The sequence below is a fragment of the Pipra filicauda genome, unplaced genomic scaffold (genome assembly GCF_003945595.2).
Source record: "Pipra filicauda isolate LSUMZ 115617 unplaced genomic scaffold, ASM394559v2 scaffold154_size2910363_pilon, whole genome shotgun sequence".
In the NCBI taxonomy this organism is placed as follows: Eukaryota; Metazoa; Chordata; class Aves; order Passeriformes; family Pipridae; genus Pipra; species Pipra filicauda.
Genome location: NW_024104040.1, coordinates 2,755,441 through 2,782,756, shown reverse-complemented (window position 1 = coordinate 2,782,756; position 27,316 = coordinate 2,755,441). Strand labels below are relative to the sequence as shown.

The 27,316-nt window shown below is 36.2% G+C and overlaps 1 protein-coding gene across 4 annotated transcripts in view; it reads right to left on the bottom strand.

Annotated features, from left to right (window-relative positions):
• Nucleotides 1-27,316, bottom strand: part of LYST (lysosomal trafficking regulator) — an 89,135-nt gene that overhangs the window by 45,028 nt on the left and 16,791 nt on the right. For 2 of the 4 annotated variants that reach the window (XM_039379082.1, XM_027750466.2), the window contains exons 2-13: nucleotides 19,814-19,898; nucleotides 18,844-19,042; nucleotides 16,416-16,506; nucleotides 11,997-14,085; nucleotides 9,342-10,371; nucleotides 8,251-8,412; nucleotides 7,451-7,607; nucleotides 4,869-5,083; nucleotides 4,036-4,102; nucleotides 3,113-3,222; nucleotides 1,650-2,073; nucleotides 395-539 (exon numbers count right to left, since the gene is read on the bottom strand). In XM_039379082.1, the coding sequence (XP_039235016.1) occupies nucleotides 395-539; nucleotides 1,650-2,073; nucleotides 3,113-3,222; nucleotides 4,036-4,102; nucleotides 4,869-5,083; nucleotides 7,451-7,607; nucleotides 8,251-8,412; nucleotides 9,342-10,371; nucleotides 11,997-14,085; nucleotides 16,416-16,506; nucleotides 18,844-19,035 (4,682 nt within the window). In that variant the 5' untranslated portion in view covers nucleotides 19,036-19,042; nucleotides 19,814-19,898. The remainder of the gene's footprint in view (nucleotides 1-394; nucleotides 540-1,649; nucleotides 2,074-3,112; nucleotides 3,223-4,035; nucleotides 4,103-4,868; nucleotides 5,084-7,450; nucleotides 7,608-8,250; nucleotides 8,413-9,341; nucleotides 10,372-11,996; nucleotides 14,086-16,415; nucleotides 16,507-18,843; nucleotides 19,043-19,813; nucleotides 19,899-27,316) is intronic. The other 2 variants (XM_027750467.2, XM_039379083.1) reach the window with 2 other exon arrangements.

Genomic DNA, 27,316 nt, shown 5'->3' with positions numbered 1-27,316 from the left:
GTGTTCAGAAGATTAAAACCAAGACTGTCACAGTAAGTATTACATAACAGCAGGTGTGATAACCAACAGCTGCCAAAACTTTTTCCATCTTCACACATTTATTGTGTCATTTCATTAAAGCTTGAATTGCTACTTTGCATTGCATTATGTTTATGATTGACCTTGAAGCTTACTTTGGGCAGTTACTTATACACGGCTATGTGAAACATGCAAGCCCAGACCCTAATACTTTGAGCTCACAACCCTGTAGACATCCTTGATGTTGCCCCATCAGTGTGCAAGACCTCTCTACTATAGAAATTAGTTCTCTACTCTCCAGCAGTATTCTCTGCAGGCTGCTACTAGAAGTCATACAGTATGTTCACAGGACTGCTTTTAGACTAAAACAGCATACCGAAATATAAATGCTCCAGTATTCAAGTCTGCCCAGACTTGTATCATCAGTGCTTTGGAACCCAATGAAATTATATGAATACAGCCATCTTCAAGAAGTTTCTCTCCCAGACTTAGGTATTCTGTTCCCATAGACTTCGTTTCTTCTAGAAATATAAACGTTTATACACAGTTACAATACAACAACGCCTTTCACACCATATATCGCACAAGTAAGAAAAGAAACAGTTCAGGTACTGAATAGATTTTTTTTTTGTTTAGCTGAGGGTTTTTTTGTTGTTGTTTTTTTTTTTTATAGTGGGCTGACTAATATGCATGATTCTCTTCAGAAATTTGGGTGTCAAACTGAAACAGAGGAACTTGACATTAACTCAGCACCTCACATTTTTTTTTTAGTAATCAAGTAAATCCACTGAGCTGAATACATTCTATCAATGATGCTTTTGACATGCCACATCATATTACATTCCTGTGTTGAACTGTCAGTATGCACCAAGAAGTCTTCAGATTTTTCTTCACAAATCATACTACCCTTTAAGCATGATCTTGTATTCAGTATTTTTACTTTACCAAGCAAAAGCACAGACCTTCTAACAACAGCAGCTCTAGTGAGTTCCAAGATTCAGGGTTGAGTTTTCTCTCCTTTTATTTAAATACAGTAAAAGGAAAAGAGTACAGGTATTCCAAGTGTTGTGAATGGGAGACATTTTAAACAAATTTAAGAATTTTTCCTCCTACAAATTATAATCCAAAAGATTCTGTTTAGAACAGTTTGGGAGCAGGTGTCTCTACAAAAGTATAGACAGAATAATATTGTACAGCTATTGGCATTTACAATGGTGCACACAAGGAAAGTCAAGAGGATTTATACTGAGTTAGCCTGAGACTTCATTATCAATACATGAAACCAAATAAACTTGAGAGCATTTTTTTCCCATTCAGTTGCAGCATTTAATATTTTCTTCATCATAACATGAAGTAGCATAGACACATTTTACTGAAGTTACAAATTCAGTGAGAATACTATATTTCCAAGGAAGCAGGCATTAATCTAATTTAAGGATCAGGGCTGCAAATGTTTTATCTGTAAGTATACAACAGTACTCAAAGAAAAATCAGAAATACTACCACTGCTATTTAACATACATCATAAAAAAAAAAATCCAACCTTTGTACATGGCACATAGATTAGTAATATTTGTAACCAGAATCCTTCAGTGCTACCTAAACAGAAACAGAAAGTACTGTATGCTCACCCGTGCTGTCAAAACTGTTCTCTTTTACAGTTATGAGTCTGCTTCTTTTCTTGATTTTTTTCCCCTTTTCTGTTGAATTTTCTGTTTCATGAGCATACTCCAGATGAAACCACAGCGAAACACTGAAGCCATCGGACATGTGTGGCCAACAGTTTTGTCCAACTAAAGGCAAGTGAATTGGGGCTACATGCCAAGAAGAAAGCAGCTGGTGACTCAAGTTTTCACTATCTGCCTCTTTCTTACTCTGTGAAAATTTTGCTCTTTTAAGTAGTCCAGCAGTTTTGCTGTTGGAAGCGCTAGCATATTTTTGTGAAGAACCACTACTCAAATTCGTGCCATGCAGCACAGGAAAGGCAAGGTACTGTAATGGGTTCATATAAATATTAGTGTCTACGATCTTCAATACACCCTTGAGTAGTATCTCCTAGAAGAAATAAACCAAACAAATGAGAAAAAAAATTAAACTGTTTACACCACATAGTCAAGTATCATGTAACCAAACAGAAGCCACTCCTCATTTAAATTTGGATTCATATTTTCCCATCAGAGGTGGACTTTCATAATCAAACTGACACATTTGCAAAGCATCAGGTAGCTGCTTCAACAGACTTTGGCCCAGCAGAGCTTTGGGATTTAGTCCAGGCAGATCAGTTTTCAAGTTACCATGCTCATGAATCAGCTAAACCAAAGCAGGTGGTCATTGCACAATCTTATCTCACTTTTGTTATGTGCTAACAGATCAATTCATATTGCAACAAAAGATCACACCTTTTACCTCATGTTTGAGGCTGGTTAAGAATGCACACACAGGCCATCAATTTGTTATTGCATAATCAGCAACAAAACTAGCTGAGCCCTTAAGTCAAAAAGTTTCCCTAGTCACTTGGCCAATTATTACAAGCTATCTTTGAAAAATTGACTTGCGACTCCTTGTTTGGTTTGGTACTATTTCAGATGCCACAGTAATTTTTTTATTTTCTTCCACTTGTATTTTGCTACAGACTCACACACAAACCAGAGTTATTTCAGCAGTATATCCCACACAAACAGTAGATTCCAGCATTACACAAACCAGCTTACAACACTTTTGAAAGTAATTCCTGCTGCTAAAGCATTCCTGAAATAGTGAGATGCTTTATAACTTCCAAGTAACTGCTTTGAATTTTGCAGTATTAGTGTTCTGTCATCCATAATCACTATGTCAGTCTTCCTCAAGAGGAATCTTCGTTTCTTGTACTGAAGAGAGGACCCACACGCCCTTCAAAACCCTCTCTTCTTATCTCCTATGTCCTTTTGTTGTTTTAACAAAGAATTACTTCAACAACCAAATTTTATTTGCTCTGCTCAGTTCAAATGTCACTGATCATCTTATTTCTCAAAGTTCTTGGACACAAAAGGATTTCCTTTTGGTTTCATTTTTCTAATAAGCATCTGAATTTTGCCATGTGCTCCTGCATACATACCGTACAAGGTGTCTTCTCCAAAAATATCCTAAGAAGGAGAGTTAGCTCTTCTGCACATGTCTGTGAACTCATCAAGGAAACTAGCAGATCTACCAGCACCATCTGACATGCTAAAAAGAAGGAGATAATAATATTCTTAAAAGGAATTTTTCTAAAGCCGTAAAAATTCATATTCTGTAGTATTATTAACTTGGAATTCAGAGTGTTTTGCAAAAACATTTCAAATTAAGGAAGTAATAATGATTACAAGATAAATTCTAGAGAGACTAAACAGTATTTCCTAACACTATCATTAAAAATTTCATTGAATGAACTCAGATGGCTATGCCAGATGTAGCTCCCAGGTTTGCAATGTGGACTCTGAAAGCCTGGGAACCTAGCATCTAACTTGCAAAGGCTCTCCCACAAAGCCAGGGATCCAAGTCCTGGGATGGGTTTACATCTCCCACTGTGGAACAGCCTCATCATGTGAAGCTACCTTAGGGCAAACATTTAATTTGCTTCTATGCAAATTGGATTAGCTAGCTGTTTTACAGTTAGAAATAAAACTCAAGACATCTTTAAGACCTGTGTTACAAAGAAATTGGAAATAAAAACTTGTGTTGTGATGGAGTGAGAATTCAATCAGCTGCTATTTTTCCAAGCAATGTTTAACACTGTCACACCACTGGTTATAATTTTAACTATCATTTTCATATCTGCCAGTATTTGTTTATATAATATATTTCCACCAGCTCAGAAATAACCCCATATTTACACTAAAGAGGCACAAGTTTCTTACAACTTACAAAAGCAGCTGCATAAATTCACATGTCAATGAACTTCCTTTGTCGACTTTGCATTTACACTGAACTAAAAAATTTGACTGTGTATACACTAAATTACAAAACCTAATATTTGAATTACTTGAACCTTTAACTCACCATGAAAACTAGATTCCGTTTGTGTCAATATATTCAGAAATCCTCCCAAAAGGTGTTTAACAGCTCCCTGTTAAAACAAATAAAGGAAAATGGATATCTGAAGAATAAACCCCAGCTCAAAGAACTAAGAAATAAATTCTTCCAATCAACTCTTGCCTATTATTTTAATGATAATTCCAACTACTTGAAATTATGGAAATTTTTTATATTTGCCAATGAACATTCTTTCATGTTCTGTGAAGTTCAGTTGCAGAAGAGATTTTTAAATTTAAATGATTCTCTTTTGTAAGAGGCATACTCAATTTAGTTATTAAACAAGTGAAAAAGTTATCTATCAGAAATTCCAAAGGATTGTGAAGACATCAACATTTGCATAAGTAATTTCTAATATTAACTTAGGAAGAACAAAAGCACGAAATACTTTTGAGGTATATGACTCACTGTTTCTAAAAGTACATATTCAATACATGTATGTGTAGAATGTTTACATACATACATATTCAAGCAGATATGTGCCTTTTTTTTTTTCTAATGCCCTGACCATCATTAAATCTCTAGCTCTAGCCCTAGTGATTGAATAGTCTTGATAAAATAAGACACCTGGGAAACTCAAAAGCTCTGCAGCTCAAATATCTTTCAATACATTACTTAGTTCCTGGTAACCTAAACACAACGCAGTTGGCAATATCAGTCATTTATACTGTTTCAGATCTTATAAAACCCCATAACAAGTGAGAACATTTGAGATCACTCTATTAGATAGACTGGTACTATAAAACTGAAGAAAAGATACACAACCTCCAGACTGTTGCCTTCGTTAATAACATTTTTACCTGTTCTATAAGTACAGTGGCATTTCTCTCCTTCTGGCTGATGATTTTCAGGCAGCTTCGGAATACATGAGCAAGCACATCTAAACTTGCATTACCAGCTGAGAGTAAGTTTAATTCTAACATGCAAATTTCAGGATACATTAACTCTCCTTGATTGATGTTTTCAGTTAGGTCATTAAAATAACCTGAAGGACCTGGTTCTCCCTTTGTGTCTGCTATTGGTAAAAAAAAAACAAAAAACAAAACACTTGTCTTACTGAAACTTACTCATCTGAACACAACGATTTAAGCAGAACATTCAAGGACATACTTCCTTCAACCTTCTCATAAAGTCCAAACCAAAAGTAGTCACTAGCCTATAAGAAGTTAGCATAATCTTCTATTCTTCTTCAGATTTTCCTATTTTCCTGCTAACACACATGCTCTTAAACTATGTGCCTTCATTTCTTGGGAACTGGACACACAGTAATGGTGAAATATGCAATGCATGAAACATGACAGTAAAATCATTGTAACAGAGCCTCAAATTTCTATACAATACTCTGAGCCTGCCAAGAAAGGACATAAATTTAAATTATTTTTTGTTAAAAGTTTTGGGGAAGCAGTTTAGTTATTTAACTCAGAAAACGCATGACAGAATATCTGCATAATAACCAAAAAAGAAAAGCATAAGCACCTTCTATTACATGTTGAAGAGAGTTTAAAACACATTACTTAAAATTATTTGGTACAAGTTTCATACAAAGGTTTCATGAAAGTATTTCAGATGAAATTTTTAATTCAGAAATGCTTTTACAATGTTATATATCTATTCATAAGGCCTAGTCATGCAGGTAAAAAGCAACAGTTTAATGCAGTTCTATTAATCTATTCATACCAGAATGGAAACATCCAGATGTGTTCAGCACAAAAGAAAAAAATTAATTCATGTTTAAAATTAATTACACAAACAGAATACAGCAAGATATGGATACATCAATCGTTGAATGAATATAAAGGGATATGTTGTATAACAAGGAGGCAATCACAAATCAAATGAAGCACGTGATTGGGAAAAGCCAGTATGGATTCACCAAGGCCAAATCATGCTTGACAAACTTGATTGCTTTCTACAACCAAATAACCTGTTTGGTTGATGTGGAACAGGCAGTGGACATTGTCTATCTAGATTTCTCCAAGGCTTTCAACAGTTTCCCACAGCCTTCTCTTAGAGAAACTGTGTTAGGGTCGAGAGAAACTGATGTGTTAGGGTCGAGACCTTGGGTCTGTGCGGTGGGTGGGCACTGGCTGTCCGGTTGCACCCAGAGGATGGTGGTAAATGGCTCCTTTTCAAACTGGCAACTGTTACAAGTGGAGTCCCCTGGGGACTGATATCACCTCAAAGCTGTTTAATGTCTTCATAAGTGATCCGTCAAGTCTACTTTGATGGAGTTTGCCGATGATACCAAACTGAGTGAGGAAATGAACGCCTGGGCTACAGGAAGACCTTGACAGGCTGTAAGAGTGGGCTGACAAGAACCTTATGAAATTAAACATGGACAAATGGAAGGTCTTGCACATGGGAAAATATAATCCACGAGTGCAGCACAGGCTTGGATCTGCCCAGCTGTGGAGCAGCTCTGTGGCAAGGGACTTGGGTGTCCCAGTAGACAGCAAACTCAGTATCAGTAAACAGTGTGCTGCTGCAACAGAAAAAGCCACCAGGGTGCTGGGCTGCAAAGGTGTCACCAACAGGGGTAAAGAAATCATTATCCCACTCTACTTAGCGCTTGTCAGGACTCACCTGGAAAGCTCTGTTCAGTTTTGGTGACCACTACACAAAACACATGGGAGGAAAGGTTGAGAAAACTGGGTTTGTTCAGCCTTGGGAAAAGGCAGCTTAGAGAAGACCTTATCACCATGTTCTAGTTTTTAAAAGGTGCCTACAAAGAAGATGAAGACCCTTGTTTTCCAAGGAGTCACACAGACAAAAATTAATGGGTAATGGGTTCATGTTACTCTCACGGAGATTCCACATGGTCACAAGAGGAAACCTTTCCACAATGAGAACAATCAGTCATTGGTATAATCTCCCCAGGGAAGTGTTGGATTCCCCAACATCGGACACTTAAGATTCAGATGGAAAGAGTGCCAGGCTATCTTATCTTGACCATGCTGTTGCCAAAAAAGGTTGGACCAGATGATCCTTGAGGTCCCTTCCAACCTAGTATTCCATAATATAATTAGATTATTTAGTTTTCACCAGACAGTTACAATTCTAAATAAAAAAAATTTGAGCATTGAATTTCAAACAAAGTAATAAACATCTTTGGAGCTCCTAGACCACAATAATATATTTGAGCAGCATGACTTTAGAGCAAAAGTCACATAAACAAAAGACAACCAAGACAACAGTTTCTGCAACACTCAGTAAGAATATTCATCATCTTTCTAACTGTAACTGCATCATACTGAAAGCAAAAAAAGTTGTTATTTCCATCTGTTAAATGTATCTGATGCTTGCCCCGTTTTGGTACATTTCAAAAGTCAAACTTTGCTATGTCGCAAAGACAGCTTTCTATATTAAGAAAGTTCACATTTACCTTCATCCTTGGTTTCACTATCATCAGAGTTACTTTCGCTATCTGCTTCATATCCTTCCTCTTCAGCAAAAACTTTAAGACTACAGCATTGTGATTCTTCAGTTTCTTCGGAAATTTCTCCAGGTTGTGACACAGGCTCCTTTTCAGTGTAATGGGTCTGTACAATACATCAAGTAAATAGATTATCATTGGTCAGAAGAAAAAATATCTTTGGATCAGAAAAGTAAATAATTTAGAACCTTAGAAATGACTATTTTCTCCAAGCCCATCAGCAAAATAAATTAATCGTATACTTTCAAGAAACCTGAGATACGTTAAGAATACTTCATTCTTACATCAAAAACTGAATCTGCAAAGACGGATTTTTCATATTAACTATCTGATCAAAGTTTTAGCAAGCAGGTGGCCAATGCATCAAAAATAACTATGTTTCCAAAATCACTATCACCATCAACGTGCACTTTGATGTTCACTCTAAGGTGATAAGGTCACTCAACATCCCTGTTTGAAGCTCTTCGAGAGTTTGTCACACTGTTGTGAGATGAAAGAGTAAAGAGAACATCAGGTTGACTGAGCTTGCCACTGTTTGGAGCATGGCTTATTTCTGAACAGTAAATGTGGGGACCATATCAATAAGCAGCATTTCACTTACATACGAGAAGCAGAGAATTCATCTTCAACTGCCACAGTAATCAAAAGATATATAACATTTCCTATTGAGTTTAAAAAGACCTAAACAACAAAAACCTGGGAAAATCTTGCATTATTCACAGTTAGACCGGTTAGTTGGTGTTTCATACCTTCTCAATTTTTTCTTCAGAATGATCAAGATCAGCAGAAAAAGTGCCCAATGCAACACGAAGCAGTGAATCAAACAGAGGCTTTGCCAAGTCAGTTTCTATCACTTTTGATTGAGCAAGTTGCTCTCTTATTTCAAGCAAGATATCATCCACACAGGTATTCTGTGTTTTGGGGGAGACAAACATTTTGATTCATGTTACTATGTTTTGGCTAACAGAAGTAGCCTAGTACTTTCATTTAAGAACTTCTCCTTCCGCCTACATTAATCTAACTTCTCAGCTAAAACCATCACACTTCATTCAGTCTCTTGAAAAAAGAAATGTTCATCTTGTTTGTCACAGAGATTTAACTGGAATCTGCACTCTGAAAAAATCTGGCAAAATGCTGTTATCTCAAATTTGCAGGTAAAAAGCACTGTTTCAAAAATAAATGACCTTGAAACAGTTTCAGGTACATAGTGTGCATTCAAATCACACAACATTACTAGAAGTGAATAAGTCAGAGGGTGACATGTCCAAGATCACAAAACTTGCAAGTAGTCCAGACAGGACTCCAGTTTTCAGTTCTCTCTTGTACTTAGTGCCTCCTGCTTTTGTAACAAACTGCCAAATAAAATTCAAGATAGCAAGTAAAACATTAAAGCAATGTGAAGTTGTCTTCTGTGAATTAACAACTTTTTGTGGAACACTGAATTAGTTCACCTCTACGGCTTAAGTAATATTTTTTTTCAGGTGTCTTTTCAGTACCTGTGCCCTGCAATACTCCTCTTTCTCAAGCACCATGCTGTGCTCAGAACTTTGATCAAAAACTGTGTTACTATGTATAATCTTGCCTACACAGCTTTCCTGCAGCATCCCTGTCACACACATTATCCACTGAATACTCTTTTCAAAAAGAGTACCACTCAAAAGGACCGCTACTCCAACTACTAAGCACATGATTTAACTGTATACTTTCAGTTCTACGGAAAGTATGGTACTATAAGAAAAGCGTAAGTTTTTTCCCCTCTGTACAAGAACTAAATTCCTGTTAAAATATTATTGTATGTAACAAATATGAGCAAAGTAAGCTAAGGGAAGCTGCATAGTACCTGGTGAAACATCTCCACTTCCATCTTCTGCATGTTACTTGCACTGTGTAGACAGATGGTCAGCAGAGCTTCTAGGAGTCTGATACCTTGAAGTGCCCACTCAGCCTCTTCTCTTAAAGAAGTCTTTATCCCTTCAAGATTGGCAACTGAAATAACCGAGGAGTGTTCCCTACTCAAAGAGCTGTCACAGGAGACAGAGTCAGGCACCAGCTGTTCCACACCAGCAAGACTGCCAGAATTATCAAGCTCCAATTGTGTCACCTCTCTGCTTTTAGCCAGCTGAACAGAATCGTCCTTGTTGAGAAGCTCAGTACGAGGACTCCCATGTGAACTTCTGCTGCTTTCACTCAATACTCTTTCCCTCTTTTCTTGCTCCTTTTCCTTAATTTTTCCAAGTTTCTGAATTATCAGAATTAGTAATCTATGGCATGCTTCAAAGCCTCCAAGTCTATGGAACTGTCTCTGGAAAACAGAACTATACAAATAGATGCAACGACACATGGACCAAATATCTGCAGCCCTATGAATATGTTCCAGTGAGGGCAAAGTAAGGCTTTCCAGTGACAGATATGGTAACTTGTGGCCTAATGGTTCACTAGCTGTACTATCATATCCTGACGTATCTTCAGAGTCATTAGCTGAATCCAGATCACCATCTGCTTCTTTACTCACGCACAAAAAAACAACACAGAGGAACAGGTTTATTGTGTTGACATGAATGTCTTGGCTCACAAACTTTTTCTTTTTTGGGTAGGCCTCTTTCAAGCCGGCATAAAACTTGCTCAGGCTTTGAGGAATCTCTGAAACAGCATGCTGGCTACAAAGGGAAGCAGGTAAGTCAGATGTAGATTCCTTTTGTTCGCCATTCAGGCCTTCCAGTTCTGGCGTTGCTTGGTCTTTCTGCTCATCACCAAGGCAGAGTATCAAAGTCTCCAACACTTTCAAAGAATGGCTTCTTAATGCATCTAAGTAATTTAACTCAATCATTTGACTCACTCCATTACAACTCAGAAACAAGTCTCTAATTACCCTGCAAGATAAAGCATAAAAGTTACCTTATAAATCAGCCACAAATTCATGTAGTTCACTAATTGCTGTAAATTACTGTAAATTAAAGAGAGGATGAACTTGTTCATGTAGTCTAGAATCTCAAGTAAGCATCATTCAACTAGTAGTGGAAAATTCAACTTTTTTTGTAAGATATGATGAAAGAAATACCTCCCTCTAAAATATAGACCACAAACATGTATGATGTTCAAAACATTAAAAGCATTTAACTTTATTTATGACATTTGCTCTTTAGTGGTACTTCCCCCCCAGCTTTTTCTTAGCAACTGGAGCTAGTAAATATTTTTGTAAATTTCTCTGTTCTGTGATTTCACCAGAAAGCAGAGATTCCTTCTCAAAATCGAAGACATCTTCCTAGTTATATCTTAGTTGTGTGGATGATGTATTTCAGATAGAATTCAGGAATACCTTTCAAGCACAACTTGTTGTGCAATTGTTATGCCAGCATGTCAATGTCAAAAAACTTTTTGTATATTTGTTTCCAAGTCTATTTTTCCTTTTTTTCTACTCCCCAAGTATTTATGCTAAGTTCATACAAAATTTGGAGTAAGGATCTGTAAGCTTTTTAGCATACTACATTTGCTTTTAGACATCTACCTTACTTACCTCTCATCTCCTTCTCACAGGATCAGCTTGTACTCTAACCAAGTTACTCTAGAATCAAATCAATCATTTACTTGTATATTCCCATCTTTAAGCCAGTAAGAAAAAGGATATTTTAAACTCCTTTTTAAAATCTAAACTTAACTCCTCCTGTCTCTTTGCCACTAAGTGCCCTTTCAAAAATTAATAGCTACTGATACAGCGTAGACTAGGATAGAAGTAAAGTTGTATCAGACAATCCCTTTGCGTAAACTGGAATACTAGTCTAATCTTTGTAATTGTCTTGGATGACCCCCACTAAATTCATTTCAGGAGTACAACAGAAATAAAATCAGAATCTTTCCTGGACAAAAGGACACATTCATATTCTAAAAAAACTTCCATATATTGTATTAAAACATTATGGCATCAATTCAACAATAAATAGAAAGTTACTATTTCATGCCTTGGAAGAATGTTTGTTGCGTTTTTGTGTTCTGGGATTGGTTTGGTTTTGTTTCTCAACTATGTTAAAATGAACAGGATTTTGTAAATTAGAAAATAGTTATTTCAGGACAGGTAAACATCAAGACTTATTTTGAAAGATGGTATAGTAACCATTCTAGAAGGAAAAGGGAAACAGAAAACTAAGTAGTCTAATTCCCACAGAAAAATGACATATCAGTCTGTTCAACATTCCTGACTAATTTTAGCATGTGGAATGAAGAGGCAGAGAGCATGTCACATTGGACAAAGATTTTTATTGGTTTCTACACACTTTGGCTTATTAAAGACCATAATTCATGAGTAGAGCACCCTCACTTTCTATGGTTTATGGATCTAGGTATATATCTTATGTTACTCAAGCATTTACCTTGTTGCCACCTGCAATATCCAAACACTGCCTAGAGTCCAAATAAAATTTATGTTCTGATCAGTAACAAATATACAAAGCTACGTACATAATTAGCATGCTTTCCAATAATAAACAGAAAATCAACCAACCTGGATTTAAGCAACACGGGGAGCATCTGCAAATAAACCTGAAGTACTTCAGAAGGCAAATCCTGGCTATGGTAACTGCATGTGTGTTTATCAGCTGTACTTAGTCCAAGTTCTTGTTGAGCATGGCAAGCTAGCTCAACTCCTCTCTGAAGCACAGGATTATAGATACAGTTATATAGTTTCCACTGGACCACTACATTTCCCTTTTGAATTAAGTGGCAAATATGGCTTGCAATCTGTGTGCCACGTAGCTTGTCTTCTTCAAAAACAATGTCCTGATAAGCCTCCAATGCATGCCATCTCAACAACATATCTTCAGATCCAGTGCTAGGCAGAATTCCCTGAACTCTGCAAGAGGAACTAGATGCAAGACTAGCATCACTAGAGTTGCCCTGCAAGGCATCTTCCAGCTGAGCGAGTTGATCACAGTCAACAGTACATATATTGCATGATGCCTGTATAATTTTTTGAGATACTTCTGCTCCATCCAGTTGATCCAATATAAACTTGTTAAGGATGTTCAGTATGTGCTGCTGAAAGTTTTTTAATATTGGTAACTTGGAAGCATGGAGCAGTGGGACAATGACAGACTTTGGATCCATACAACAACATATTCCTACATTATGTACACCCGAGAGAATCTCAACACAGGTACTGCTCAAAGAAACTCGTTGCAACAAATGCAAACACTGGTGTGCACAAACAGCAATGCAACAGCATCTCTCAGGATAATGAACTTCTCCATCAGAAATCTCAAAAGGGTTTTTGGAAGTTTGGTTTTTAAAAGCAGATACAGAGAGCCCAGAGAGATCTCTGTGGTGATTCATGAAGTGAGAGTACTCACATCGTCTGTGCCGCTTTCTTGTACACATTGATTGATGGAGCTGCTCTGATTTCACTTTTTTGACAGTGCTGATTATTTTCATGATACTGTTGATTAGAGTTTTCAGACGCTCTGAGGCTTCCCCAGGTACTCCCTCATTCTTTATACAGAGCCATTCCATTTGAAGCACTGTTATTTCAAATAGCTTAAATCCCTGATGCTGTATGAACTCATGAACCAGATCTATAGCTTGGCTAAAGTAGAATGGATTGGAGGCTGCACTTTGTAGGCAACAGATCAAAATCTGCAAGGTGCCTTTTATAACCTCAGGTAGAAGCAAGGTTCTGTGACGATATCTAGAAAATATGTAGTCATCCGGAACTGGCTGTTGTAGTGTTTTCTCATAACCTGGAGAAAAAGGACCAGGTTGCTTTTCCAAGGAAATTCTGATTTTTAATGCTGCTTTAAGTAAGTCTGTTAAATTTTTTCGTAAATTGTCAGGCATCGTTTCTGTATGGTTAATGTCTAAAGCCATAAGATGCAGCACTGTTCGAAAGAGCATCCTTTGGATCAGAGCCACAGGTTCTTCCGTCCACCCTGCAGAAACTACTTCATTTTCTCTGTTACTACTTACATTGCAACAGTCTCCAAATCCTGATAAGAACTCTGTTAATGTGGGCACCACACTGGCTGAAAGAGCAGAGCTGTGATTCAAAGTAATATCAAATTTGCACACTTTCTCTAAGAGAGACAGTAAGACACGGCATAAGTCAAAAGGAGAGTTATCCTTGTTGCTCTCAGAAGTTCCTGCAGCTGGCTCATTCAAAGTCTCTGGGTTTAGCTCATGTGCTGGAATAATTTTGCTGGAATTTTCTACGTTAGGGGCATTGGTATTAGAATTTGGTACCACTTCCACAGGTAGGCGATCACTTCTATCTACAAGGTAGTTGTCCCTAACAGGATATGTTAAAAAAGGCTGCAGTAACTGGGAGTGTCTGTGTTTTGTTATTACAGTAGTCTTTTCATCAGAATTTCCTTCGGAATCTGAAGTGGACAGCTGAGACCTTCTTGCATCTCGCACAGAGTAACGATGGGTGGTTTTGCGCAGACGTCCACTTTTTCGAGATCGAAGATTTAGCTTTACAGGAGTCTGAAGAGATGAATGAATGCTTCCATCTAAGTTTAGTTTTTCCTGAGTAGATTTCACAGAACTTGTATTATTCTCTTTGGTCAGGCATATGTCTACTGTGAAGGGTATATTAAAATCTGTTGGAAAAAAGACAACAAAAGAACATTAAAGAAACATTATAATACGTAAAGCATTTTTCCTAATTCTATAGTTAAACACTTCCAGATCAAAAACATGCAACAAATTTATATCTTAATAAGTCATGGTTTTGCATATACCTATGTCAGACATTTTTAATATAAAACAGGCAGTAATAACTCATGTTTAGGAGTCATACTAGGTATTTTCAAAGCCTAGACAAATTAGTTTATTTCCCACCTAGGGTTAGACAAAAATGTGCTAGAGGGTTTCCTAAAACTTTTTGTTGGCACAACAATTCCATTCTCAAAAAGAAGCATACTAGCGGTAATAAAAAAAATATATTTCTCTACTTAGAAACAGTGCAGATCATCAAGTATACAGATCTCAGTCTTTACTTCATTATTACGTATTCCAAGTACAAGAAGCAGAAATAAAAGTAGGAAATTTTAAATAGTCAAGGACAAGAGGGAGATGGAAAGGAATAATGTTTAGGATGCTGAATATTCCTACAAAAGCCAAAACAAAAAAAACCCAACTTTCAAGTATGCAGTATAAAATAGCAAATATGAAATTTAAATCTGATTCAATGGACAAGAAGATTTTTAAGAATAAAATGCGAGTACTACCGGTTCATTTGTATCAGTAAACTCAAACTATCGAAAAAGTAAGCAGAGAAACAACTCTGTATGTGCTTGGATTAAGTCCAATGTTATTTTTCAGTAGTGACAGAACCATAACTGGATGCTTTGGGCAGTAAAATAACTAGCGTAAAACAACTGCAAGCATCCATCATCCAGTAAATTCAGTATTTAGAAAAATGTGATAGCTAACCATAACAGCCCCCACCCCCCAAAACCCTGGAATCCCACCTAATAGCTAAAAACATCTGAAATCAAGCTGATAGAAAAGATGCTTCCATGTGCAAGTCTTGTTGTTTCAAAAATCATAGTTGTGATACATAAGAAACATCATCTGCTTTAAAGGCAGGAAATTAACCAGGAGTATTTCACCAAATGAAGTATATTCCCTGCACAGAAAGAAAAAACCTGCCTAATACCAGAGGATTTGTTTCAGTCAAGAAAGAAAAAAAAAAAGTACTTAGTGCACAACTGGATACATCATGTTTACTGTATCAATGGGAAGAGAAGGTAATTTGTAGACCTAGAAACTTCACATTATGCAATGTATAAACCACAACATCTTAAAACCTATTTACACAACAGCATTTTAAACTAACCCTGGAAAAGCCACTAAGCTCTTGTAGGATAACCAAAACATTTCTTTAATTCCATCATGCTTACAGGAGCATGAGAGAATGATGCAACTGAGAAAGCAGGAAAGCTTATTATATAAAAGCTCTATGCAACTGGCACTCCAAGTCTACAAACATTAACAAAAGCCTCAATTTGCAGGAGTTTCCAACAGCAAAAAACACTGGGAGAGCTTCAGATAAGAATCCTTAGGAACTCCCTCAAGCAGTCAGGTAACTTTATTTCATTCTCTTTGCTTCATCCTCTGGAAGGGAAAAGAATGCATCGGACAAATGTAAGATCCCAAATGAAAAAAACCAAAATCACTGACATTTCCTTGTTCAGTTTTTCCACAGAGTTCAATTCATATAATCCTTTTCATTTCTTTAATTCACTTTAAACTGACTCTTTGGCAGTTGAACCCTTTGATTGCTCAATTAGCATATCAGTTTGACATAGAACATGATGTTTTCTAAAGAATCAAGCCTAGTTCTGTTCATAGTCATCTAGTCATCATTATTCCTTTTTTTCAGGGCCTGACTTCCTGATAACACTGCACTTCTTTTATATTCTCTTATCCACTGCTTGGTTTTAAGCTTATTCTCTATTTCCAATTTCTTCAATTTCACAAGAAAAAGTTTGTCTCATCCTGTCTTTAGTGTCAGCAGGTATCACGTTTTTGTTTTTAAAAAAAAAAAATCAGTATGTTTTCCCTTTCTACTCATCATGAAACCCTTTGCATAAGAAATATCATATACTCTTTCAAATCTCTTTTCCCCCCAAATCACATGAAAAGAAGAAAAATCTCAACATCGAGCTCAGCTACACAGTAACATAAGCATTACCTTTCACATTGATCAAAAGCCTTCACCTTCTCTGCATTATTTTTATCTTCCTTGTATGCTGATAGGACACTGGTATTTTTGAATTTAAATTCTCTGCAGAATCCGCATCTTCATTCCATGTTAGAGCATATGTACTACAATGGGCTACTCTTTGGTAGAGAGTCCTGAACTCTGTAGTAATGCACAAACTACTTCCTTTAGGTGCTTAATACTGTAAATGATAAAACATACCTATTGCTTTTTCTTCTTGAACAGGGATTTTCCACACCAATGGCAGAAGCGACAGAAGGAGAGTCAGAAGTTCTTCTCGACATGTCAGCTCCTATGTTAGGAACAAAATAAAAAGTAAGATCTTATACTTTTTAAAAAAATAGATTAACCTTCTTTATTTTACCAAGCTATTCAGTTCCTATGTCTCTCTGCTGTTTTAAGCACTGAAAAAATGACCTAACTGCAGAGTGCTATAATCATTAACTAGAGCCAATCAGAAAGCATCCAAGATATTTATTACACCTCTGCAATTGTTTCTATACAAAGCTCTTCTAATCCCTCTTGTTGAAAGAACTTCTTAAAGAAAACAAGAAAAATCAAAGGCACAGAACTTGTTGATTTAATCAAAACCAGCATGAAGCCCAAGATGAGTTTGAAATTTCTGTCCTTCTGAAAATGTAACTTCGAAGAACTTTATTTTGAAAGTTTCTACTTTCTCCAAAGTGACATTCTTAAGCAACTGAAAAAAAGCTTACATTTATAACTGATCTTATTGATTTATAACACAAAGGCAAAATTTTATGAGAGGAAAGAGAGAAGGTTACTCAATTTAGAAAAACCCTTAAACAGAATAACCAGTAAAAATCTTCCCTCCTTTTGGGATTCTAACACTTATACACTAAGAATTTCAATGCAGAGAAGACTCATAGAAGGCACAGAATTCAACCAACTCCTCTATGGAGTGTTTTGCAGCAAAATCAGAATGATTTCAGCCCTAAAGGTCAAAAATTTCAAAAACAAAAAGCAGATTTGAGCATTTTGGCACTTGATATCATTCAGGGACATGCAATTGAAGCAACACTTTTCTCCAAAAACTCAAGGTAACAATGAAATGTAAGTGTATGGAGATAAGCAACTTCAATAGTTTTTTTTATATATAAATATATAAATAATATATACAGTTATATATATAGTAATAGAGATAGCTCTACAGCTATTTCTCTATATATGTAATAGCTGTATTTTTCTGATAAGGCTATCAATTTAAATGAAAATTTAAAAATAAAATCTAAAACTATTGATACAGTACAATTAAGACCTGAAAACAAAGCTTTTTCGAAGTCATTCTCCCAACTCTCTTCTACTAGGGTATTCTCAGCAAGACAAATTAATTGGGAGTGGGAATGAGCAATGCAGCATTCAAAGCATAATAATGAGGCTGGAAAAAGGCAAAATATTAACTTCAAATTTCAGTGGTACACTTCAAAAAAATTTACTTTCCTCATTTCTCCCTGCCTTTAAAAAAATCCTCAGGAAATACTTGCTGAATTGCAGATGCTACAAGCTTTTTTTTCCCTTCTAATTCAGAAATGGGTTTTTATTGGAGGGGAGGCACATGGAATCCCCCAATTCCTTCTTACATGAAAGCCAGCTGTTTTTCCAACAGCTCTGGTCCTGAAGCATCTATTAACAGCAACTATGTAGAACTCAAGTGACATCTAAAAACCCACAGTTATGTATAACTGTAGTCTTGTGGATTTGCTGTTTAGACAGTGCACCTACTGAAAGCCAGAACCAAATCAGAAGATCAAACTGTAGTCTTAGCACAAGTCACTTCATGAAGGAAAATCAAACATACAAGATGAATTTGACCAGCAATAACAGCTGACTCCACTTAAGAAAAGGGCTGAATAAACTCAACAAGGATTCACTTGGTTCATTATTTTTAAATACTAGGATCTGCAGTTTCAAAGCACATTGCTTAGTATCTATCAAGCAATTGCTTAGTATCTATCCCACAGTGTTGAAAGGAAGGAAAGGAGAAAGACAACAAAGAAATGGACATCTGCAGCTACAGGGACATGTGCTAGACTTTCTATATAAAAAATAGTATAAACTGATCACGTCTTCTAAAATACTTTCTCTTTTGAGCTGAAGCTACAATATATTTACTTCATATTATGTCCAAGACCAAGTTACTTAAAGAAAAAAATATGTCTCATGGCCCAAAAAAACAAAATAAAGAAAATAAAAGGAGTATATTTTAATTTTATTTTACTGCCTTAAACCAGGAGTACCTTCTCAAATTAAAAACCGTCAGTTTGTACTGCAGTAATAAACACTCATTTCTCTTGAAACTTATAATCTATTTCTTCTTTCTACCCAGCTACTGCACTTGAGCTTTACACATGCCTTTTTGATGGTTGCTAAACATTTGACTATCAGCTGGCAAATAGGTATATGATTACCTAATTTTTCTTTTTCTGTTCCTGCTGAAGGACAGACTACTACTGCAACATATCTTTTTGAACTTATGGTCTTTCCAATTAACTCGTGCACTCTTCCATAAGAAGGAAGGAAAACCAGCACCAAGAACAACATAAGCCAGACAAATCCACACAGTCAAAGCTGAATATAAAAATTATAACCAGTTGAGAAAAGCTACTACCTGATCAATAGTTGAGTTCAGAGTGGTAAGCAAAATAAACCCACGGCCTTGAACTAAGTATTGTCCCAGTGCTGCCATATGAGTTTCCTCTTCTTCATCTTCCCTGGCTTCTGTCCTCTGTACCACTGCATTGCACAGTCTGTTGACATCAGACAAGAATTCCCGTGCCAGTGAGTTACTGGCACTGCTCATGTCTGAGCTGTAAGTAGAGGAAAGTAAAGAAATTAACTCCATCAGAAAACACATTCCTTATGGAAAAAAGACTAGGGGAAAGAAGGGAGCATTTCTTCCCTGTATCTCACTCCCTCCAAAGACAGTGTCTGTAGAACTGAGGAGTCAATTTACCAATGTAGGCTGGAAGGGAATGGAAAGAACGAAATTAAAGAATTTATTTCAGTGAAACTTTTGATAACAGCCCATGACCCCAAACACTGACTTTATAAGTCTATCAAGTAAAAGCCTGTGGCAGAGTATTCCCTCCTACTGCACAAATGAAAGCTAATGACTTCGTTCCAGCTCTTCTTGTCAGCACTAGTCTACGGAGAAACATTTAAATCAAACAAGACAAGAAATGTAAGACTCAGCTGTATAAAACTCAAGAGGATCATTGAAGAAAGCAAAACAAAATAAGGATCAGTGATGTCAGCTATGGAAACAAGGTCATTTAATATTTGTAAGGTTAGCTCAGTTGGGTAGAGCATGGTGCTAGTAATGCCAAGGTTGTGGGTTTGATCCCTGTATGGGCCATCCACTTAAGAGTTGGACTTCATGATCCATGTGGGTCCCTTCCAACTCAGAATATTCTGTGATCCGTGAATCCACATAAACCCCACTTAGTGAATGCTAAATAAGACCTTGGAAGCCAAAGCAAGTTCATTCGCACTAATGGTATAGAAAGTTCCTTTTAGTAGCAAAACTGCAAACACACATATAATAACATTCATTGTGGAAGTAACAGAAACATTCTTACCAGAATCACTCTGCCAGCTTAGCACATTTATCTTCTGTCTGGGAAAAAAAGTAAATATGTTCTGGAAATATCACTCTTGGTTCACCTGTTTTTAAAAACAGAAAAATATATCATGATTAATACACACTTAATTTTTAAAAACTCATTTTATGATAGTTATTTGAAGCTTATGAAGAGTTCTTGATGGGTTTTTTTAGCTTTAAATCTCTAGTTTTCACTTTTAGCTTATGCTTGTGCACAACAGATATTCTATAATAGAGAAAATAATTGGGCATATGAGAAGTTAACATAATAAAATTCATTAGTTTTAAAATGTAAAATGAGCTAGGTATGCAAGTTTAAATAGTTTCCCTCTAGAAAGAGTATGAATTAGTGATTACTACATGCATACATAATATTTGAAGAACCTGCAGCTCTAGGTGCAAGTGATAGATAGTAGGAGAAAGTGAATTATGCAGTCAGGTGGTGATGTAAATGCATTTTAAATCTGTCCTTCTAGTCTGTCCTGACAGATTACCAATCTTTATTACATTAAGCACTGGGAAAGATGTAGTTAATAAAAATTGGAAATTACCAATGGCAAACTTATCAACTGGAAATTTATCATTAGGAATACAAAAGGTAGTTACCAAGAAAAGCCTCAAAAACATTCAACTACAAAGGTCTCTAGGTAAGCACTCAGAAGACATTTATTACATCCACCAAAACAGATGGGGACAGGAAAAGAAGAGAAAAGACTAAAATTTTAGTATTCTCAGATGGCAAGTAAATAAGAACTTCAACTTTAAATTACATGAAAGACTTCCTTAAGAAGACAAACACCATAGGTTCCCCAGGCAAGCTCCCAATAATAGTCCTCCCTTTGAGTGCTAGGAAACATGTTTCATCCACAGCCTCACAAAAAACCAACTTATTGTTTCAGCTAATATTCAAAATTTATTGAAATAGTTTAAGCAGTTAGTGGTTCTGCAGTTGCACCAGACTACTAGAAGATGTAGAAATATGCTGTCCATCATGTTTTAGTGTCCTTCCAGTTGAAGCTTCAGTCTCCAGGTTTCCTGCATTGCTTGCATTATTACATGGATTTAACATACATTACCATATTCTATCAAAAGGGTGGATTCCCAATGTCAGTAGTAAGATAAAGTATTATTTTTTTGCCTTTAATGCAAAGATATTAAGCATGTCTTCTTAACACAATAATTCCTTACCCATTCTGTGTTAAATTAAGATGCTCTCATTTTACAGTACAGAAAAAAAATTGTTAAGAAATACCATGCTGGATAATGAAGGACTTCTTTTAGAAGGACTTGTTCCAACAAGTGCTAGCTAGTTCTCAGTTGTACCTATTTCTTCCTCTGCAATTAAGTTCTGAAACAGACTGACAGCAGAAAGGTGTCTTTGGAAACAGTTTGTGATATAACCTCATTATTCAACCCACCTTGAAGCTAGAGAGAAAGAACAATACAAGGAGAATAGAATTAATTAAGAAGCTTCAAAAAAAAGCTGCCTATGGACAGACAACCTTCTTCCCTTTTGTATTTGCTTCCTGACAAGTGATTTTAGCACTTAAAGAACATTATTTTTAAAGATGAACTCAGTGAACAACTTGCCCTGCTGACGATGTAGCATAGTACACACTCTGCAGAGGTGGGAAGGGCTGGTTGGTTGGTTTGATTTTTGATTTTATTTTTTTTTAATCCACCCCACTCTAAGGTGTCAGTTTGCTCGTCACCCTTCTGTTGTAGATTGTGATATGCTGACACTACACCCTACACAGCATAGAATTTCATCTCCAAGAAAGTATGCCAGGCAACTTGTTTTAAGTAGGATCTACTCTACTGCAGCATTTTTCTTTTGTTTCAAGTGACACCTCTTTAACTGCTGTGGTGCCTGGCAATATGGAAGCTGATGCTACACAACCCCCTGTACTTTAAACTTCAGAGATGTTACTTTAACAAGGGAAAAATCCCAAAACCTAAATATCACATACGAACTAAGCCATATGAGAGCAGAAAGAAACCTACTAGAATGCTGTGTACAGTTCCAATGGGATGTTTACAGTGTTATAGTTCTGGAATACACTGTGTGTCAGGGCTTTACATAGTCAGCCCTAAAAAAACCCCAAAAACCAAAATATCACATTCTTAAATTCCATTTCACTCACTAGACATTTATCATCATATTTCATAAAAAAATCACCTCTACTACATAGTATTTATTTATAAAAGGAAAAAAAAACCACAAATCAAAACAGCCATGAATGATCTGACATTCTCCTATAATCTGCCCTTTTCATGCCCATCCTTCCATCATCCTCATAATTCAACCTGTATCACATCTTCCCTCTGGCCCCTTCCTGCACCAACTCTCAAAGGAGTTATTTTCTGTTTGCAGTTGTGGTGGAAATCAATTTCCTGCACCTGAAACTTGTATTTTCTCTGAACTTCTTTCCATTTTAATGAAGTTGCTCATCAACTCAGCATCTTAAAGCATAAGGCTGCCTTGTACTTACTTCAGTGGGCTTCAAAAGAACTTAATTTTAAGATCAATTTAGCAATCTTGAATACTGAATCAATTATATAGTAAATTTATACAGTGCTAATGATTAATGGTATTATCTCTAATGTCAGTACAATTTGTGGAAAGAAAAAAATACAACAAAAGCTTAGGGTGAGAATTAATTTTCCGTATATAAGAGTGAACTAGGCCTTTCCTTGATTATGTTTTCAGCAATGCATTTTCCAGAACAGCTTGGAATAACCAGTAATACGATAAAAAGTAGAAAGTACTAATTTGTTACAGCAACATCGTAATAAAGTACAGTACTAAGGCAAATGAAGTCAAAATTCCATGATGCTAGTTTATTACTTTCAGTAACTGTTGTCCAACAGCTGCAGTGGGACTAAAGGAAAGGCAAAGCATTTGATGGTCTCCAGTTGATAAATAGCCCTAACTAGTGCTCTAATAAACCTACTTCTCCACAACTTTTTTCTTTTAAGTTTTTCTTTAATATTAATTTCATAGTCTTAGCAAAAAAAGCAACTTCTTAAACCACCTCTATTTTTTGTGAAGTAGACACCAATAAGTATCTTCAAATTGCTCATTAATAGTTACATGAGTCTAAAATAGGCATGCTACTGAGCACTGTTCATACAGCTGCACTGTCAGGCTTGACTGTCCAACTAAAACAAGGTGATAATGCACCTAAGAAGGCATGCACAGCACATAAAAGCTACCTGCAAGCTTTAATTTCCCGTAAGTCACTATGTTATCTTCAATAAAGCAGTCTTGTCTACCAGGTTAAAGGAATATCTTACCGCACTAAAGGAGTGATAGCCAGTTTCATAAGAAAAATAAACTTACAAGAAGCTGTTTTACAGATGATGTAAAGAGAAGTGGAGAACATATAGCTACATGAAGTGGTAATTTATTTACCTTCCCTAGTTTTCTGTTTCAGGTAAGAGATAAACATTGGCCAGGCTTGGCACGGCTACAAGTCCTTTTAAATACAAACTGTAATGAAGTTGCATTTTTAGTAGGTAATAAAATTAACACTTAAAAAACTCCTTCAGTTTCTATAAGATAAGGTAAAACCAAGTTCTTTCTGGTCTCCAGTTCAAAACTTGTAGCCCTTTCACTTGTTGCCTAGAAAAAAAGTATACGGGAATACAAGTCACCACTGGCCAACAAACGCTACATTTATTTCACACAGTATTTATTTCATTTAGCAGATACTTGTCCCAGCCCCTACCTTGTACTTAATATTTATGCTCTGGAGAACATGCTTGTTACCTCTTCAAGGATTTTAACATTAATATAATTATATCAACCATTATTTAATCAGATTAACTTTGGGGTTAAACTTTCAATTTAAGCTCAAGCTTCTCTAACAGGAGGACACATGCATAACGAAGAGCACCAGCATGTTGTTATTAACACTAAGACACTCCACCCTCTGCAATTGTAGCACAGATTGTCAGGTTTATTGCAGAAACTAAGTTTATCTTGTTAGTAACAGACATCAGTTTTGATTGTCTGTTTAAAGAAATTTGTTAACAATATGACTAACGATTAAATCCTCTGTGCAAACTGGGGAGGAAAAGAAAGTAGAGCCTGAGAGAGTGCAATAGAGAAATATGTATGGCCTGGAACAAGATGGGAGCCACAGTGTTGCCTTGAGGTCTGTACTTGGCCGAAAAATGCAAGTGAAGGCTCAAAATCACCAAAATCAGCATTCTTCCTTTTCTGTTCTTTTGATATGATTCAAAACTTTACACAAGCTGGAAACAAATACCCAGCTGATATTGCCAAAACAGGTTACACAGCAGGAGCAATGCACAAGACCTAAAGAAAACAGGAACCTGCAATTCAAGCAGAGCATCTCAAAGCTTGAGATGCTTTGATGCCTTGCTTTACTGATGCAAGGCAATTGGCCAAAAGCATAGCTTACAAAACACAGGGAACATTTACTAATCATCCAGCAATTCAGATAGTCAGACATATGCAAACAAGAGTAAAAACAAGACACTTCAAGTTTGGTTCATTCTGAAAACAGACAACACTCCAGCTCTGCAGATCTCCTACTTTATATTTTCCACCACTTTCTGCTCTGTCCTCTGCTATTATTTATTAACTATTTGGGGTTAAGGAAGCAGTAAACCTAGTAAAACATACTAAAGCAGTGTTTCTCCAGCCATGACACTACACATGAAAACAACCTCTTAACATACAGAATTTATTGTAAGATTGCAGGTACTTATCAATTTTCTTGGCACAGTTCTACTGGTACCAAATCCTTTCATCAAGGGATTCAGTAAGCAGCTTTTAGCCTTCTGTGTAATGCACTAGATAAATATTATTTCCAAACAAGTCAGAGTCTCTTTACCCAGAATAAAGAAAAAAGCGAAAGCCAAAAATGCTTGGTATGTTTGGATACATAACACATGAAATGTCCTTTTAACTAGCCAGGGAAGCGTGTCAACTTCACAAGACAGTAAACAAGTAGTATTTTAATGAACACTGAAAAGTACGTTGAGATCTTCAGAGCAATGATGCTTCAGTATCTACAAGTGTGTTTATGTCTGCATAATCTTACTGAAGCCACTTTTATGTATTAACTCCAATCTCACTTAAATGGGATGTTTATCTTGCAACACCTGAAGTTTGAGAGTCCTGCTCCTGCAAGTATCTTAAGTCTTCTATAAGTATATGGTCTGCTTATGTTCTGCTCCCTTGGTATTAAAATTTAATCCATGAAGTTCAGTGCTTATACAACCTGAGAATCAGAAAATTTCTACCTCTAAGTGGATATGAAAGCATTATATCTTACACTGGAAAAAAAAAGACAAAGGAATTATCTGTGCATACTGAAAAACCCACTCTTTAAAGAAATACTGATTTTCATATTGCGTGCAGTTAGGAACATTGTGACCTGGATGGCTAAACTAGCCATTCCTGATGTAGAATAGGAACGCCAAGGAAAAAAACAAATAAGATTAGACAAATAATATGCCAGGTTTGGCCAAATAAAAGGAACAAGGTGCTTCCCAAAATACCTATCATATATAGATAGATATAGATATAAAATCAAGTCAGCAAACCTTTAATTAGCAAACACACCCAAGGCTACAGGCACTTAGTGGCAAAGTGGCATTATAGCAGGTACAGGCAGGTCACCTTCTCAGTTTCAGAGCTGTCATCTTTCTGGATCAAGACCCAGATCTGTGGTGTAACACACAGTGAGAAGAAAAAAGAAAGAAAAAACAAACCCTTCCTTATTCCTAAATTATCATTTCCCATGGATATTCAGGTCTCAGGCTTTTTTGACAGGTAACTTTTTTGGACACAGTTTGTTGCAGACTACACTTCCAAAATCTGGTCAGTGTATGCTTTCAAAGGTAACTTATAATGTATTTGCTAGAGTTTAATCAGCTTCCAGTGATATATTCCAACCTCTGTTTAAGTCTGATCTGTCCACGTGACTATTTCTGGAATCTCACTTCTCTAGCATAACTATTGGTAAAACCAGCTCCGAATGACAGAAGCATCACTCAAAGGTATCTCAGATTAATGTGTACACGTTATTCTTGTTTACAAACAAGAAAAAAAAAAACACCACAACTCATTTTTTTCTGTTCAATCATTTCCAAAGTTCATCTTAGGACATGACTTTCATTAAATAAACTTTGATTTACATTCCCAGTGTTTCTACTGTATACTGTCATTTCATTATTCTGTAGATCCAGTCCCTTAAATGAAAAACCTACTAATGGCCCTGAAATGCACAAGCTTGTCCTGCAAGGATGACTATCAACTCAAAACAGCAAGTTTCTAACTCATTACCTACAACTAATTATACAATGGCTCTAACTTGTAGCAGCACACAGGTGACTGGAAACCAAGGCAAGAACATTAAGATACAATAAACTGTGTTAAAAAGGTCAATCAAACAGGGACTACCAAACCCAGAAGAGAGAACCTGGCAAGAAAAGAGAGAGATACAGGATCTGAGTGCCTCAAGAGGAAGGCAGCTCACACGTAAACTATCTGCAGACTTTACCACCTATAAGGAATGGACTAGAGATCTACAAAATAATGTGGAACGTAGAGTTTGTATGATGTTTTAGAGGGTTGTAATTCTAAAGGTGAAAACCATAATCATTATTATTATAACAAATATTCTATTTCTGACACCCATCATGATGAAGCTACAGGCAAAACTTAGGATTTCAGCAACAGCCCCAGCCTACCAGGGCCTCACAATTCAGGGAGACAGAATGTATGGTAGAGTCTGTACTACAGTATCGTTGAGGCCAAACTACTTTATAATCCAAACCTAGCAAGCTTTAAGGATTGAGAAGCCTAACATCCCCCTCTCATCTAGTGCCTCCTGAGTGTTAGTTGTCCTCACACCATATCCACAACATACTGTGTTCTGGAACATGGATGGACAACAGTTTTCCATGTCTTATATGAAATCCCTGACATAATTCTGTATAGCAACTTTACTTAATATAATTAATTGGTTCAATTTGTCAGGAAAGTAATTTTTAGGAATGTTTCAATGAAGTCAATTCAGTGACTTTTGATGTGGCTTTTGGTGCACCATAAGCTACTGAAATATTCACAGCAATGAAACACAAATATCATTTAATCAACATTTAACTTAAACTACAACTTCTTGTCCTTCTCGATTGTGAAGTATTCATATCATGATTTTTCCCATCATTTTAAAGCCTGCTTATGAAAAGAAACTAATTTCTATTACCTGTTTAACTCATAACAAGGCTTTTACAAGTAGAGTTTATTGTGTTGCTGTAATTTCAGGATGCTTAAAAAGTGAATTTGTTGAACTTCATACAGATAGCACCAGCAAACCTTATTCATGCTTAATGTTTTCTTTTTGGAAACTACCAGTAGCTTGGGGAAAAGAATTAAATGCCAACTGTCTACTCATACAACACACTGTCAAAATCTTTGACAACATGTACAATGAAGTAA